The sequence below is a fragment of the Onychomys torridus genome, chromosome 1, assembly GCF_903995425.1.
Source record: "Onychomys torridus chromosome 1, mOncTor1.1, whole genome shotgun sequence".
In the NCBI taxonomy this organism is placed as follows: Eukaryota; Metazoa; Chordata; class Mammalia; order Rodentia; family Cricetidae; genus Onychomys; species Onychomys torridus.
In genome coordinates, this window is record NC_050443.1 from 7,386,828 (window position 1) to 7,402,544 (window position 15,717).

At 50.9% G+C, this 15,717-nt stretch overlaps 2 protein-coding genes across 12 annotated transcripts; both read right to left on the bottom strand.

Annotated features, from left to right (window-relative positions):
* Nucleotides 1-10,191, bottom strand: Slc27a5 (solute carrier family 27 member 5). Of its 5 annotated transcripts, XM_036208765.1 has the most exons (11): nt 10,106-10,191; nt 8,230-8,680; nt 7,193-7,402; nt 5,875-6,033; nt 3,849-3,973; nt 2,669-2,863; nt 2,492-2,582; nt 961-1,159; nt 678-775; nt 383-513; nt 1-306 (listed from the first exon to the last, which is right to left on the bottom strand). In XM_036208765.1, the coding sequence occupies exons 1-11, from the start codon at nt 10,172-10,174 to the stop codon at nt 130-132; spliced, it is 1,905 nt and encodes a 634-aa protein (XP_036064658.1). In that variant the 5' UTR covers nt 10,175-10,191; the 3' UTR covers nt 1-129. The 5 variants fall into 5 exon arrangements, with proteins under 5 accessions (XP_036064658.1, XP_036064402.1, XP_036064489.1 ...); XM_036208509.1 differs by having other exon boundaries at nt 8,230-10,167; XM_036208596.1 differs by lacking the exon at nt 5,875-6,033 and having other exon boundaries at nt 8,230-10,167.
* A 7-nt stretch (nt 10,192-10,198) lies between these two features.
* Zbtb45 (zinc finger and BTB domain containing 45) lies at nt 10,199-15,474 on the bottom strand. Of its 7 annotated transcripts, none has more exons than XM_036166423.1 (3): nt 15,274-15,474; nt 12,000-13,305; nt 10,199-11,370 (listed from the first exon to the last, which is right to left on the bottom strand). In XM_036166423.1, the coding sequence occupies exons 2-3, from the start codon at nt 13,303-13,305 to the stop codon at nt 11,114-11,116; spliced, it is 1,563 nt and encodes a 520-aa protein (XP_036022316.1). In that variant the 5' UTR covers nt 15,274-15,474; the 3' UTR covers nt 10,199-11,113. The 7 variants fall into 7 exon arrangements, with proteins under 7 accessions (XP_036022316.1, XP_036022234.1, XP_036065387.1 ...); XM_036166341.1 differs by having other exon boundaries at nt 15,132-15,474; XM_036209494.1 differs by lacking the exon at nt 15,274-15,474 and adding an exon at nt 15,029-15,060.
* Between the last annotated feature and the right edge of the window lie 243 nt (nt 15,475-15,717).

Below are 15,717 nucleotides of genomic sequence, written 5' to 3' on the forward strand. Positions count from 1 at the left end.
ACACATTCAAGTTTATTCTCTAAGTGCTGCTAGGCCATGGGTATCTGGGATCCTGACAACTTTGTGAAGTTGATGCTAAGAACCCTGGCCAGCATCGGTTCCCGCACTTTTGGATGGCCTTTCAGTTGGTCATAGCTTCCACGTTCCTTCACACACAGCCTTGTATATGTCTGGCATTAGACGCCTGAAGGTCTGGGTCTTGTTGTCCAGTATGTACAATGGGTCAACAATGACTCCCACATCAAAACCCTCGCGCACCAGTTGTGACTTCACCAGCTTGAAGGTGCTTGTGACCTCCAGGGAGTCCTGCAAAGCAGTAATCATGACCCCTGACTGTGGCACCAATTCCCTTATCCATCCACTCCTGCTACCTCTCTCTCACCTGGACACGGATGAAATGAGGCGCAGCATAAGTAGGGAGCCAGGAACGGACATGCTGGTATAGCTTCTGCCCATCAAAATTCTGCCCAGGAGCCAGCTTCACAGCAGCCATGCCAACCTTACCCTCACACCCTAGAAAGCACACTGGTCACTCAGCTGGCCCAGCTCTGCTCACAACTAGTGCAACTAGACATAGCTCTTAACCTCTCTGTACCCCAAAGGTGCCCCAGATTTGTAATGACCACTTTCCATCCACAAAGGTGCAAGATATTTCAAGTCAGGCAAACTCCCCATACCTGGCACAGGCACGCCATAGATGTTGACTTCTTGTAGGAAGTCTAGGCTGGACAACACTCCCTCCACCTCTCGTGTGGATACATTTTCACCCTTCCACCTGCAGGATGGGAGGCCATGCCCCAGGATAGGAATGCTCCATCCCCTGAAAGGGATGCTACCCTCCCCCCCATCAACCCTAGCCCCAGGAAGGGATGTTCTGTCCCTGGGAAGAGAGGGCCCCATCCATGCCTAGGCAGACTGGACAGCCCAGAAGCCCCATTCCCCAAACCACCCATGCCTGACCGGAAGGTGTCACCCAGGCGGTCATGGAAGTAGAAGAAGTCTTCACTGTCCAAGGACAGTACATCACCAGTATTGTAGTAGAGGTCTCCTAAGCGCCTCACATCTGTAACCAGTTTCCGCCTGGACTGTTCCTTGGGCCCTTGGTAACCCAGGAAGGGCTGGTTCTTTAGTATCTTGGTCAATAGGAGTCCTGCCTCTCCTGGAGGTATGAATGGAAAATAAGCCCTAAATGAGAACCCCATCAGCTCTTGAGGCAGCTCCTGCCAGAGGTTCCTCACTCTTCATCCAGCCAAAGGTAGAAGAACTAAGTTGTACTGTTAAGAGATAGTCAGTTCAGTGGTTAAGAACACTGGCTGGGGGGATGGAGAGATGGCTCAGTGGTTAAGAGCACCGACTCTTCCAGAGTCCTCTGCCCTTCCAGAGGTCCCGAGTTAAATTTCCCAGCAACCACATGGTGGCTATGGTGGCTCACAACCACTTGTAATGAGATCCGGTACCCTTTTCTGGCCTGCAGGGACACATGCAGGCAGAATACTGTATATATAATCAATCAATCTTTTTTTGTTTGTTTGTTTGGTTTTGGTTTTTTTGAGACAGGGTTTCTCTGTAGCTTTGGAGCCTGTCCTGGAACTCACTTTGTAGACCAGGCTGGGCTTGAACTCACAGAGATCCATCTGCCTCTGCCTCCTGAGTGCTGGGATTACAGGCGTGCTGCGCCACCACCGCCTGGCAATAAATCTTTAAAAAAAAAAAAAAGAACACTGACTGTTGTTCCAGAGGAGCTAAAGTTAGGTTGCTACATCCACATGGTGCCTCACAATCATCTTCTGCCTTCCTCAGGCACCAAGCACACACACAGTGCACATTCATCAATGCAGGCAAACATTCATGTCTATAAAATAAAAAAATTAAAGATGGGTTGATGGGAGACTTATGGCGAGAGAAACCAAGAGGAAGAGAGAGAAACTTGGAAAATCAGAGAGTTCTGAAAGAGAGAAGGTAGTATCAGGGTGTCCATAAGACAGAGGGCAAGGGTGAGGAACTGACAAAGGGGGTGAGTGGAAGAAAGACATGCCAGAATCCTTGCAAAACCCCAGGAGAGAAGGTACAGGGTAAGGGACCGATATCTCGGAGGTTGTGACCCCTACAGAAAGCTCAAGAGAACCAACAGACACACGTCAATGCAGTAGAACAGAATAAGACTGAAGCAGGAGAGCTGGGCAGAGCTAAATCCTGTAAGGCAGAGGTCCACAGGTGATGATCAGACAGGCCAGTGACTTGAGTTCAAGGTGAAGGTTGCTTACCACCTATCACCATGTTAAGACTTTGGGCCAGGTGTGGCAGCACGCTCCTGTAATCCTAGCATTTGGGAAGTAGAGGCAGAAGGATTAAGAGTTCACGACTAGCTTGGGCTATGTGAGATATTACACTCAAAAATTGGAATAAAAATAATAAAAAGGACTTTAGGCAGCTTGTTCCAGCCAAGGAGTAATTACCCCTCACACATCAAAAGACTTGCTGACCTCCTTACCTGGCCCCACAGGGATGCAGAAACCCTGTTTGTCCCTCACAGGCTCTGCCGTCTCTACGTCAAACTGTACAAGCTCAAAGGGACTCAGCATCTGGGATGGAGGGTGGGGAGCATTGGCAAAGGTCCTAGGGGCTCAGCCTCAGGACCGCCATCACGCTGGGAGTCCCGTCCACTCACTCGAAGGAAGCAGTTGGTCTTGCCCACAGCCCCGCAGCGTCCCACATAGTTCATTAAGCCTACGTTGCCCTCTGTGGAGCCGTAAAATTCCAAGATCTGAATGGGACCAAAGCGTTGCTGGAAGGTTTCCCACACATCTGCCCGAAGTCCATTGCCCATTGCCAAGCGGACTGAATGTATCTTGTCTTCTGGTTGCTGCAGGGACATCCCAAGAAGGGTTAGAAAGTGGTGCCCTGGAAGTTATAACTGGGAACTCTTTCTGAAGAAAATATCTTATCTTGGAAATTACCCAAGGCATGCAAAGGCATGCACCACCACCTAGTAATGCCTAACTCTTCTTAAGTACTCCAGGTAGATTCCCTCCACTACGCCTTTAATTCCAGCAACTGGGAGGCAGAGGCAGGAGGATTTCTATGAGTTTGAGGCCAGCCTGGGCTACAGAGCGAGTTCCAGAAAAGGTGCAAAGCTATAGAGAAAAGAAGGAGGAGGAGGAGGAGGAGGAGGAGGAGGAGGAGGAGGAGGAGGAACTAGTACACACTTGCCCAGATGACTAACCATCAAAGCACCCATTAGAAAACATGGGAAGTAGCTGGGTAGCAGCGCATGCCTTTAGTCCCAGCACTCCAGAGCAAAGGCAGGTGGATCTCTGTGAGTTCCAGTTCAGCCTGGTCTAAAGAGTGAATACAGGGGGTTGGGGATTTATCTCAGTGGTAGAGAACTTGCCTAGCAAGTGTGGGGCCCTGGGTTCGGTCCTCAGCTCTGGGGGAAAAAAAAGACACCCCCCCCCAAAAAAAAAGAGTGAATCCAGGACAGGCTCCAAAGCTATACAGAGAAACCCTGTCACAAAATACAAATAAAATAAATAAATAAATGAGAAAGAAACGAGAAAATGTGGAAAGTATTCAGAACCTACCATGTGAGACTTTGTTTTGAAGCAGAGTGTCAGCGTAGCCCAGGCTAACATTCAACTCTGTGTAGCCAAGAGATGACTTTGCTTGAGCCCATAGGTATGGGTCTTTCTGTCTTCAATGTCGGGTCTCATAAGTGCTAAGCCTGTCCTCTGCTCCTGAGTCCTGTCTTCACTCCTTATTTAAATCTTTATCTGACAACTTTATCTGGAAAGTCATCTAGGGTTTCGGGCCTGGGAATTCACTCTGGAGCCTTAATCCTAGAGCCTTACCTCAGGAACATTACACAGGTATCTCAGGACCTCACCCACATACTGGATCACTGTTACACCATGCTTCCGACAGTCAGCCCAGAAGCGGGAGGCAGAGAACTTGGGGGCCAGCACACAGGTGGCTCCTGGTAGGGAAAAAAAATGAGTGATCATGTTTCATGTTGCTGAGAGAATCTATGTGACCACCTGGTTGTGGCATTTCAAATGCAAAGTAATGCTACACTCACCTAAATGACCCACACACCTAAGATTTATCAATGAGGGGATGGTGGTGTGGCTCGATGGTAGAGCTCTTGACCCAAATTCACTAGAAACAGACCTTGAAAGTACAGGGCCTTGGACTATACCCAAACCTGCAAAATTACTGTTTATTTTGTAGGTTTGGGATGGAACCTCTAGAAGGCATTGCTTTGTCCTGTTTTGATTTTTTTATGAAAGATTTTTTTGTTTTTCTTTGGGGGGGGGCAATTTGAGACAGGGTTTCTCTTTATAGCTCTGGCTGTCCTGGAACTCACCCTGTAGACCAGGATCTCAAACTTGGAGATCCACCTGTCTCTGCCTCCCAAGTGAAGGGATTAAAGGTGTGCACCATGGCCATCTGGCAGATTTTTTTTTTTTATGTGTACATGCCTGAATATGTATGTGTGTATGCCTATATATGTGTGTGTGTGCATGCGCATGCGTATGTATGTATGTATGTATGTATGTATGTATGTATGTATGTGTATATATGTATGTATATGCACCACACGCATGTGGATGCCTGTAGAGGCCAGGAGAGGACATCAGATCCCCTGGAGTGGAATGACAGGTGATGAGAAGCCCTCTGATGTTGGCATGGGAACCAAACCTAGATTCTCTGCAAGAGCAGCAGGTAGTCTTGAATACTGAGTCACTAGCCATGGTTGGCTTGGACCTTGCTGTGCATGTTACCAGGCTGAGCCTGAAGCTGCATTAGTTCTCCAGCTTCTGCCTCCTGAGTGTTGTATTGAGCTTAGTGGTATTGGTCACCACCTTGCTTGTTTTGTTTTTTTTGAGACAGGGTATCTTTTTGTAGCCCTGGTTGTCCTGGAACTCATTCTGTAGACCAGGCTAGCCTCGAACCCCACCTGCCTCTGCCTCCCAAGTGCTCAGATTAAAAACATGCACTGCCACCACCACCAGCCTGAGACGCTGTCTATCAAGGAAAAAAAAAAAGATAATGTACCTACAACTGGGCATGGTAGTGAAAGGGAAATATCAGAAGCCCTCTTGAGAGACAACCCCCCCCCAAAGGTATTTGCTGACCAGCAGTTTTACAGCTGACCAGAGGTTGAACTCATTGAACTCGTATGGAGATAGGGCTAGAACCATAAATCTAAGTGTATATATCCTGGACTCAGCAAAACAGGATATAGGGATTAAAAAAGTATGTCTCTGTAGATGCCCTGCATCTTGTTAGGTAATTTCACACTTATAGTTTAGCCAGTAACTTCAAAGAACTACCTCGGGTTGGGGATTTAGCTCAGTGGTAGAGCGCTTGCCTAGCAAGCACAAGGCCCTGGGTTCAATCCTCAGCTAAAAAAAAAAAAAAAAAAAAACTACCTCACCCCTAGCTCCCTTGTCCAATGCCAAGATATGTAACCCTCTGCACATAAACCTTTCCTATATAGACTCCTTGAAGTGAGGGCTCTGGCCATCCTCCTCCACCTGCTGTGTCGAGTGTTAAACATGAACCAAGCCTGGGCTTGTTTTGCTATTAATAAACCCCTATGTACTTGCTTTGGATATCAGCTCTGTGGTGGTCTTGCTCAGGGGTCTTGCAACACGGGCACAATAGTGGTACACACCTGTAATTCAGCACTTGGGAGATATAGTCAGAAGGATCAGAAGTTCAAGGCCACCTTCAGGTATCTACCAAGTTTGAGGCCAGCCTGGGTTACATGGCCCCACCTGGGGTGGGGTAAACAAACTCAGGGTGCAGAGTATAGAATCATATCCTTTTGATTGCTCCCCACTAACACACCATGGTCCTTGGAAGACTCACCAAGTTCTAAGCAGCCCAGGACTCCGAGGATAAGGCCAGATGTATGGTACAGAGGTAGAACAACATAGACCATGTCATCAGCCTTGGCCCCGCAGAATGACAGCAACTTGCTTGTATGTAAGACCCGCTCATGGGAGATGATGGCTGGCTTCGGGAGTCCTGGAGGGTGGCAGAGCAATAAGGGTTGGGTAGGAAGAGAGACCACTGCAGGGTTGGTCTCCACAGACAAGCCTCCTTGCCTTTGAGGCTCTCAGAGAGGACCAAGTATGAAGATTTTTCTGGGTAAGGTGAGGCAAGCCTATAATCCCAGCACTCAAGAGGGTGAGACAGCTATATAAGGAGTTCCAGGTCAGTTAAAACTGTTAGAACAAGACTCTGTCCTAAGAGCTGGAGAGATGGCTCAGAGGTTAAGAGCACTGGCTACTTGCTCTTCCAGAGGTCCTGAGTTCAATTCCCAGACCACATGGCTCACAACCATCTATCATGACATCTGGTGCCTTCTTCTGGCCTGCACATGTAGGCAGAAGACTGTCTATGTTAATAAATAAATAGATTTTTGGGAAAAAAAAATTGTCTCAAAAGACCAAAACAGTAAGTAACAATAAACATAAAAACTTGTTGAGTGTCTTTTTGTTGTTGTTTTTCTGCATGTTTTGTTTTTTGAGACAAGATCTCTCTAGCCTGGACTCACTATGTAACCCAGACTTCAACTTCAACCCTTCCTTCTTCCTTCTTCCTTTTTTCTCCCTCCCCCCTTTTTTTTTCCATCAAAAAGAACCTTCATTCCTTATTTATTTATCACAAGACAAGGTTTCTTTGTGTAGCTCTGGTTGTTTTGGAACTTGCCCTGTAGACCAGGCTGGCCTCAAACTCAAGAGATCCTCCTTCCTCTGCCTCCTGAGGGCTGGGGTTAAAGATGTGCAATACCACACCCAGCTTGAATTTGTATTCCTTTTTAAAAACATAGAATGGAATGCTTTGTGAATTTGCCTGTCATCCTTGCACAGGGGACATGTTAATATGTGTATTGTTTGATTTTAGGATTCGAACCTCTGTAAGGAGCAGACCTTGAACTCCACAACCTCTGGCCTCTTAACCCTCAGAGTGTAGTGATTTGCATGTGAACAGCACCACATCCCACTCCGTGGTTGGTTTTCAGAGCTGGTGATAATAAATCCAAACAAAATAGAACTGCACTCAGGGTCATAGTCAAAGTCAGAGGTTGGGTGTCAGAGGACACACAGAAGGCTTATTGGAAAGGTGAGTGAGGTTAAGGTCAGAGTGTAGAGGGTGGGGGCAGGGACATCGGCCTCCTCACCGGTGGTTCCTGAAGTATAGATGAGTAAGGCAGTGTTTTGCCACTGGATATTAGCTCGAAGGCTGGCAGGCACTGGGTCAGAAGGTGCAGCATCCATGGCCGCCTCCAGAGCCTCCACACCTGGAGTGGGTGAGGTGGAGCCAAGGTAGAAGCAGCAGATATTCTCTGCTAGCAGCTTAGGAAGGACTTCTTCCAGGCTCTCCTGGAGGTCTACATGGACCATCAGAGGAAAAAAAAGGTAAATCTTAGCATCCTTCAAAGTCAAGAGGGAGTCTCAGAGACCCAGAGACAGAAAAGCAAATAGCAGAGAAAAGTTTCATCATTCTTGAATAAAGAACTTGGGCAGTGGTGGCGCACGCCTTTAATCCCAGCACTCGGGAGGCAGAGGCAAGAGGATCTCTGAGTTTAAGGCCAGCCTGGTCTACAGAGTGAGTTCCAGGACAGCCAGGGCAACACAGAGAAACCCTGCCTCAAAAAACAAACAGAAGAATTCATAAAATACAACGTTAGTCAAATAAAGCTGGGCATCATGGCTCGCATCTTTAATCCCAACACTCAGGAGGCAGGGGCAGGTGTATCTCTGTGAGTTCCAGGCCAGCCTGATTTACATATCAAGTTCCAGGACAGCCAGCTTCACATAATGCGATCCTGTCTTGGAAACAAACAAACCAACAAAAACTTCCATTAAAAAAAAATTAGCCAGGCAGTGGTGGCACACACCTTTAATCCCAGGACTTGGGAGGCAGAGCCAGGCAGATCTCTGTGAGTTCGTGGACAGCCTGGTCTACAGAGCGAGATCCAGGACAGGCACCAAAATTACACAGAGAAACCCTGTCTCCAAAAAACTAACAAATTAATCAAATAGGCTGGAAAGATTTAGGGAAAAAAATAAAGTGCTGAGTCCAGAACTATGTTCCAGGTAACCAACATTTTGACCCTAATCGCATGGGACAGGAACAAAGACTCTGCTCATCTTCCAGAAACTTCTGACTTCCCTTGTTTTGGTCCCCTTTTCTCATTGCCCCTGGGGCACTCACCTGGGTCCACAATGAGCACACTGGCCCCAGAACTCAGCACACAGTGTAACAAGGGCATCCCTCGGCCATATGGGTTGATCCAGGCCACAGGGCAGCCCAGCTTGGCCAACCCCAGGAACACAGTCAAAGCAGGAATGTTCTTGGAGGGGAGCACTAAGAGAGCAGCAGTCTTGGTGGCCTGCTGGTTTGTGGTATCCTTCAGCCTGGCTTTCAGTGCCCATGCTGCCTGACAGGCCCTAGCATCCAGCTGGCTGTTCGTAATGGAGCAGGCCCCAGGCCCTGTACACACAAAAGCTACCTGATCAGGCCGTGCCTGTGCTTGCCGCTCCAAAGCATTCACAAAGGTCTCTGGAGGCTGCCTGTTAAGTTTTTGCCTAACTTTCAAGGCAGAGAAGAGGATCTTGAATGTGTAGACCACATCTTTGTGTAGCCAGCGCAGCCCTGGTGGTAGCTGTGGAGGCAACAGAGTTAATGTGAGAGCCGCAGCTACCAGACTCAGCCAGTGGGGCATCCAGGAGCTGATCCAGGGTCTGGCCAGCAATGCCAAGCCAAGCAGCACAAAGCATGTGGGGTCTCCCAGGAACCAACGCAGGGCCACAGCCATAGCTGCTGGCCATGGGGGCTGCCTCAAGCCAATCAGCAAAAGCAGCAAAAGTAGGAGGAAGGTCAGTTTCTGCCAAACACCCATGGCACTGGTCCTTTCCGAAGTGGCTGAGAGCATGTAGTCTCAACTCTGCCCAGAGCTCCAAAGGCCTAACTTGCTGCGTTTAAGGGAATCTGTCTACCCCACTCCCCAAATAGGTACTACCAGCAACTGCTCTTATCCCCTGGACTCTGTCCTTCTGTCACATAGTTCTTACTGGCTGGGAGTCCTGCTGTTCCAACCCTCTGCCTGATCACGAGGGCTGCTCCACCTCCTTTGGTCACCACCAACCAGCCTCCTCTAGAGGCTAGCTAGTATTTGTCTCCATTTCATGTCTGTTAAGTAAGGGAAACTAGGGAGGCAGGGAATAGGACCTGCCTAACTGCAGCCGAGTGAAAAAGCATGGTAAGAAGCACAACCCATGGCTCTACCTACCTGTTATGAGGTCCTTTCACAAAACACAGCCCTTGCCCTGAACTATCAAGGGACTGGCAGGTACATGGTGACAGCTCAGGAAACACTTAGAACACCTTTGTCACCCGGATTTAATCACACTTCTGTTCTCCACCATGAGCCTGCTGCACTGGGGCTCTGCCTCACCTCTGGTATCCTTGTGGACTGAGTCTTGGGACTCAAAAGGCTGAGAGCTCTGCTTGTGATGCCCAGACAGAGAAGAGCTCCACAGGCCCAGGAGACAAGCAGGTAGGGCTGGGGCCTGGCCTTCCAAACTAGACCAAACCCTTACAGTTAGACATCAGTGTATCAGAGGTGGGAAGGAGACAGGGCTGGGTCTCTGAGCTGATAGCAGATATAATGCTGGTTTTTTTGACACTAGGTCACCTTCTTTAGTTAATAGGCAACTTGGGACCTAGCCAGTCTTGCTTCTCACCCACCTGACACAGCCATCTCATTCACTCTGGGTTCTCTAGTACTTAGAGCCCAAGTTCCAATGTCTCCAAAGCAGCCTGGTCCCCAAAGAACCTTTCTTGGCATCTCAGAAGATGTCCAATATTCATGTCCATCAGAATGGGAGAGGGAGAATCTTGAGTCTATAAGATTTCTCGTTGAAAGGGGAACTCCAACCATTGTGTATGTGGCAGCCAGCACTGGGACTGGGATTCCCCTCCCCACAGGGTTGAATACTTCAAGAAAACTGGGTGGCCATTATATATGCAGCCTACCCATCTAAATCCCCAAATAAAAGTCCAGGCTATCAAACCAAATTGTGCCTACCTGTCCAGGAAATCTCCAGGGACTGTAAAGGTATAACTCAGGAACATGGGGACCAAGCCTCAATCCCATAGCCCAGAAAGCCTGCTAGGCATGCACTGGCCCAATGTCCTTTATTAGAACGGAATTCTAAAGTCCCATGGTAGGTCCATCTGAGCCTCCATAGGTGCCAAATGAAGGGAGGGTGGCTCCAGACTGGGGGTGAGGTCAGAGATTTCTAGCATGTGGGAGCACACAGAGACCCCAGCTTGCGGCCTGTTTTCGTCTTGACTCAAGATCAGAGAGTCCGAGCTTGTTTGCCCCCTGCTGCATGATAGGATGTTTTGGCCAAAGGCTGGTTACCAGGTATCTTATACCTCAAGGCCTATTTACAGGATGCTTGCTGTAAGGTGTGGTCACCAGAGGTCTTGAGTACTAAGGAGGTGTTTACACTTAACTGTACTTTGTACTTTGAACGGTGATGTTCTTGTAAGGGGGAGGTCTTTTTGCCCTGCTTTGCTTTGGGGTATATAAAGGCTGTGAGCAATAATGTCTGGGTCTTCAGTATTGACCCAGAACCTCTGGAAGTTATCCTGTGTCTCTGTCTTTTTCTTCATCTACGTCTATATTTCACAGCTTTCGTTTCCCCCACACTTCCCCCTTCAGAGCCCATTCCACTGTCAAGCAGGACCCAACACTAGCCCACCACTAGGGCAGAGGACAGCCCTAGACATCATACCCTAACAGGAGGTGGGGCAAAAATCCTGCATCAGCTCCCAAGAGTCTGTGTGCCCAGCTCAACCTGGAAATGGTCTAGAGGTGGCAGAGTCCCTCTACCCAGTCATGCCCCATCCAGAGATGCCAAGCATGTGAAGGAGGGAAATAGGGTTCTGAGTCCCAAGTCCACAGGGAAAATGGGGTGAGAGTAGGGAAGAGAAAGGGTTCTGTACTCCGGAGCAAGAGCCTTCTGGTGGAGTGGACCTAGTCCAAGGGTCTGACTGCACCTCCATACTGTGTACAGCTGCATCCCAATCAAGGTGCAGGGTGAGCTGCTAAGTGACGCTCCAACAGTGCACGGTGTGAGAAAACCTTGCCACAGGCAGGGCAGGGCGCACGCTCAGGCCGGTGTGTGCGCATGTGCACGTTGAGTGAGCTCTTCTGCGTGAAGCGCTTGGCACACACAGCACACTGGAAGGCTCGCACGCCAGTGTGTGTGACCATATGTTTGAGCAGGTAGTCGCGTAGCGAGAAGGATCGCCAACACACTGCACACTGATGTGGCTTCTCCCCTGCAAATGACAAAGCAAGCCACACATACATTAGTCCAACTTGCTCTCCCTGGAGACTCTTGCTTGGTAGTCTTGGTAGGAACTCCTCTATTCTCCCCTCCTGCATCAGTTCAGGACGCCTTTGCTTGTCAAGGAAACCACTCTGGAACCCTGCTCTACTGGGAACCCTTCTCCTGGACCCACATCATCATTCAATTATGCCACTGTCTGCCAGGGTTCCTTAACATGGAACTCTACCTGTCTGGAGCAACACTGGCTACATGCTCAGATCACACCCAACTTCAAGGATTCTTCTACCCCATAAATGATTTATCCCATAAATCACCTCAGGCCCCCTTTCTGCAGCTCCTACCCCCAAAGCTAGTCAATTTTCCACCAACACTTCCTTTAACCTGACCATCCCAAGCTGAAGCTGGCTTTCTAAGACCTTAGGAGGCTTTGGAAAGGCAGGCTCCCACTTCCCAATCAAGCACTTTACACGGGGAACTAAATTTCCAGGCTTCTAAGGTTAATACAAAACAAAGCTTATCGATGGCCCAATCCCACCCAGGAACCAAATCTCCAGTGCTTAAGGATCTCAGAAATCTGTGCGAGTACAGCCGATTTCCTTTCCTCTCCCACTCACTTACCAGAGTGGATGAACATGTGCTTGGTATAGTTTTTCCGGGAACTGAAAGTCTTGCGGCAGTGGCTACACTCATAGGCGGGTTGCTCAGCGCCTGAGGCACCGGGGGCGCGCACAGGAGTGCCTGAGATGGCTGTGGCTGGAGCGGCAGGGGCAGCAGACACAGCTGGAGTTTCTCCGAGCTGAGCACTGGGGGCTGCATCCGGCTGGAGCGTGGGGTAGAAGGTGGGCGGGGGCGCAGGGGCTGGCCCTGATGGAGTAGGAGGTGTTGGTGCTGGCGGCCCTGGGGCCCCCAGGTGAAAGGGGAAGAGAGCCACAGGTGGCCCAGGGGTCTTCACACCGGTAGGTCGAGGCCCAGCCAGTGCGCAGTCGGGTGGAGCAGAGCTTTCCATTGGACAACCTTCTGGACCCCCGTTGCCTTCCTCATGCCAAGCAGACACATAACTATCTGGGAACACATCCTCGGTCACAGCAGTCCCGCGAAGGAAATCCCTGCCGACACCACCATAGTCAGTGATGCCGGTGGATGCAGGTGGGTCCTCCCGCGCATTGTCAGCTGTGGCTGTAAGGAAGCCCCCTGCGCAGTCGGGGAAGGCAGGGGGCGCTTGGCCCTCACCAGGGCCGCCGCCGCCTTCACCCTCTTCAGCATCGGTCTCTTCATCTGTCTCCTCTTCCTCCTCCTCTTCACCTCTGTCTTCAGGGGCGGCAGTCAGGGACGGCTCCATATCTGGCCCCTCGGCCTTGATGGGTGCTGGGGGTGCAGGCAGCTGCAGACGTGCAGGCTGGCGCTGCTTGCGGCTGTGCGCTGCTGCGCTGGGGTGACCCGGGGGGCGGGCGGCCAGCAAGTGGCGCAGTCGGTGGCGCAGCTGCGCAGGAGCAAGTGGAGGGGGCACAGGTGGTGGTAGAGGTGCGGGCGCCGGGGTGCTGGGGACACGGGCACGCGCGATGATTTGCGTGCACTCATCTATGACGGTTTGGATGCGAAGCACCGACGCGGCTGTGAGCACCTGCAGCGCTTCGCCCTGAGCCACCACCAGGGAGCCACTGTACAGGAACTCGACCAGCTGCCGCACCGTCTGAGCAGGCACCACTGGTGGCACGCGAATCTCTGAATGGCCAAGCAGCAGCTTATCCTGGAAGAAGGGTGAGCCCGCGGCCAACACGCAGCGGTGTGCACGCAGGGAAGCTTCACGGATGCGGACAGTCACATCGCAGAAGTGACCGCCTAGCCTCTGCCCATTGAGGGTCTCCAGGAGGGAGCGCGAAAAGTTCTGTAGGTGGATGTGGTGCACCGCCTCGGTCGCTGCCATCTGCGTGATGAGGAGACAATGGGGATAGGGCTGTCAGCTAAGTACTCTCTGCCATCCTAAGTCCTGGTCCCCTTAAATTCTTACCACAGAACCCAACGGTGCACTACATCCCCAGGCGTGGCCCACCTCATGCGTCCCTGGCAGGTCATCACAGTCCCTAAACCAACACATAAAACACGCCAGCACTCCTGGTCAAGGTACTCTTCAATGCCCTCCATCCCTAAGACACCAGCATAGATGCGGTTTTCTGCTCCAAGGAAGATCCAGGCTTAGCCTTCTTCTGAAAACTTACCTAGCCCCCAAATTTAATATCCTTAGATCCCAGGATGGCCCTGCTCCCAAGGGGTAGTAGCCTTGTTAAAAACAAAACAAAGCAAAAGCCAGTAACTCCCATTCAAAACTGGCTACCCTGTAACTAAAATTAGCTACCTTCTAACTCCCATTCAAAACTGGCTACTCTGTCTCATTGAGAATGACCTTCCTGAGGAAACGATAGGCTATTTCATCTCCACCAGGTAGGCCATGATACACTTTCCACTCTGGTTTCTTTCTCTCTTTTCTATTCTCCCCTAGCCAAACTTCCTTATTCTAGCACCACTAAGGCCCCAAGCAGATCCAGGACTACCTCAGAACCAGGTACCAGTAACCAGTGTATGCGGAGGTTTTCATGCGGGTGGGATGCATCTGCCTCCTGGCAAATCATATGGGAGCACCTCTAGAGGCTGGGCATCAGCAGTGTCCCTCATACCCAAGGAAAGCAAATAAACAGTACATATAACAAAGCACTGTGGCCACGTTCCTTCTTTACATCACCTGAGCCCTGAGAGGTGCTAAGAACCTGCACAAGGGCTGTGAAAGGCCAGCAAGCTGAAACCCAGTGTGGTTAAGCAATCCCCATACTTCTTATGCACCTGAGACTATCATCCTGAGGACTGAGGCCCTGAAAAAGAGAAGATACTCACCCATATCTCTCTCTCTCTCTCTCTCTCTCTCTCACACACACACACACACACACACACACACACACACACACACACACACAGGAGCTAGGAAGCTGAGATCTGCCAGTGACCCACCAAGTAGATAATTCCAGGTCTCTGTGCCTGTTTTCTTATTTAACAAATAAGGATGCTACACTCGGATCAGACTGTACACAACTCTGCTCTCAGGGAGAGAATCAAGACACAGTATACACTCCAACACCTGTCTCTCAGGGGCCTTGGCTCCAGATTAGGGCCCCATTAAATCCTACCCCTATACAGGGGCTACTGAGATCTCAGACTCAGCGTTTCTATATCCTTGAAGCAAACGCGTCCTTCCCTTTGTCGCGGCTGATTCCTCCCTTTCTGTCCGATTATCTTACACGCTGTGCCAGTTACTACCGGCCTGCACTGTAGGAAGTCACCTTGTGAGTCCCTTCCACATGCCCACCTCCGGGCCTTTCCCTCACGCGACAGCCAGAGGGAGCCTGCTAACCTAGTTTATCTGGGTCCTCTATGATGATGGCTTAATTCTTCAAACGGACCGAGGCTTTGCACCTGCCTCTGCCAGCGGCCTCCTTTTTCAAGCTATGTGCCAGTCCTGAACTCCTCCTCAAACCCACCCTCGACCTACTTCCCGGAGGGCTCGGACTACTCCGATGCAGCAGGACCTTTCTGGATGGCCCATGACAAAGGCACACTCTCCCACATCTACTGCTGCATTCTCGCCGCCACATCCTCACCCATGCCATGCACCTTGCTCCATCAACCTGTCTCTCTCCCACCCTGTGCCAGTGCCCCCTTCAGACCCGCTATGGTTGCACCCACAGTTTCCCGCCTCCGCACCCTTGCCCGCGTCCTGCCCCGATCCTGCAGCGCCCTCTCGCGTTCACAACGTGTGCACCGATCCTCACGCAGGCGTCTCTCCCCCAGCACGCCCCGGCCTTCCCTCTGACTCTGAGGCAGGGGGATGCCCGCTCGACCCCACCTCAGACTCCTCAGGCACCAGGCCCTGCGGTTGCTGCCTCCTGCTTGTGAACTTGAAGGCCGCACTTCCGGGCCGCGAAACGGAACTGATGGCCGCAGCGCAGGCGGAACGATAGTCGGGAACACGTTTCCGGTGTTTCTATTAAGACTAGGCAGTCTTTGGGCCCGACTTCCGGCCTGGTCCGCGTCAGAAACAAAAACGCAGAAGCTGGGGATGGCGGAGCTGCCAGGGATCAGTGGGCCTGAGCACGCTTCCGTCCTCGGTACTCTCAACCGAACTGGAGGGGGCGCTCGAACCCGGAGGCTGAGGGCCTGGACCTGCACGGGTGGCTTTTGTCAAGGTTCTCTTGAGTTTCTTCTCGTGCTCCGGTTCCAGATGAGGACGCTTTACAGGACTCCCTGAAAGAACACAGGCCCACCTTCCCAGGGAAGCATCCTCATTTGG

What these genes read in the sequence shown, in the direction of transcription:
- Slc27a5 (XM_036208509.1), bottom strand. Translation starts at nt 8,950, where the DNA reads ATGCTCTCAGCCACTTCGGAAAGGACCAGTGCCATGGGTGTTTGGCAG. An exon ending in TGTGCTCATTGTGGACCCAG is followed by an intron (nt 7,403 to 8,229) that starts GTGAGTGCCCCA and finishes TGGTCCATGTAG; the next exon opens with ACCTCCAGGAGAGCCTGGAA. An exon ending in CTGCATCCCTGTGGGGCCAG is followed by an intron (nt 1,160 to 2,491) that starts GTAAGGAGGTCA and finishes TCATACCTCCAG; the next exon opens with GAGAGGCAGGACTCCTATTG.
- Zbtb45 (XM_036209432.1), bottom strand. Translation starts at nt 14,008, where the DNA reads ATGATTTGCCAGGAGGCAGATGCATCCCACCCGCATGAAAACCTCCGC. An exon ending in TACTGGTACCTGGTTCTGAG is followed by an intron (nt 13,306 to 13,930) that starts GTAGTCCTGGAT and finishes CTCATCACGCAG; the next exon opens with ATGGCAGCGACCGAGGCGGT. An exon ending in GCACATGTTCATCCACTCTG is followed by an intron (nt 11,371 to 11,999) that starts GTAAGTGAGTGG and finishes TGTCATTTGCAG; the next exon opens with GGGAGAAGCCACATCAGTGT.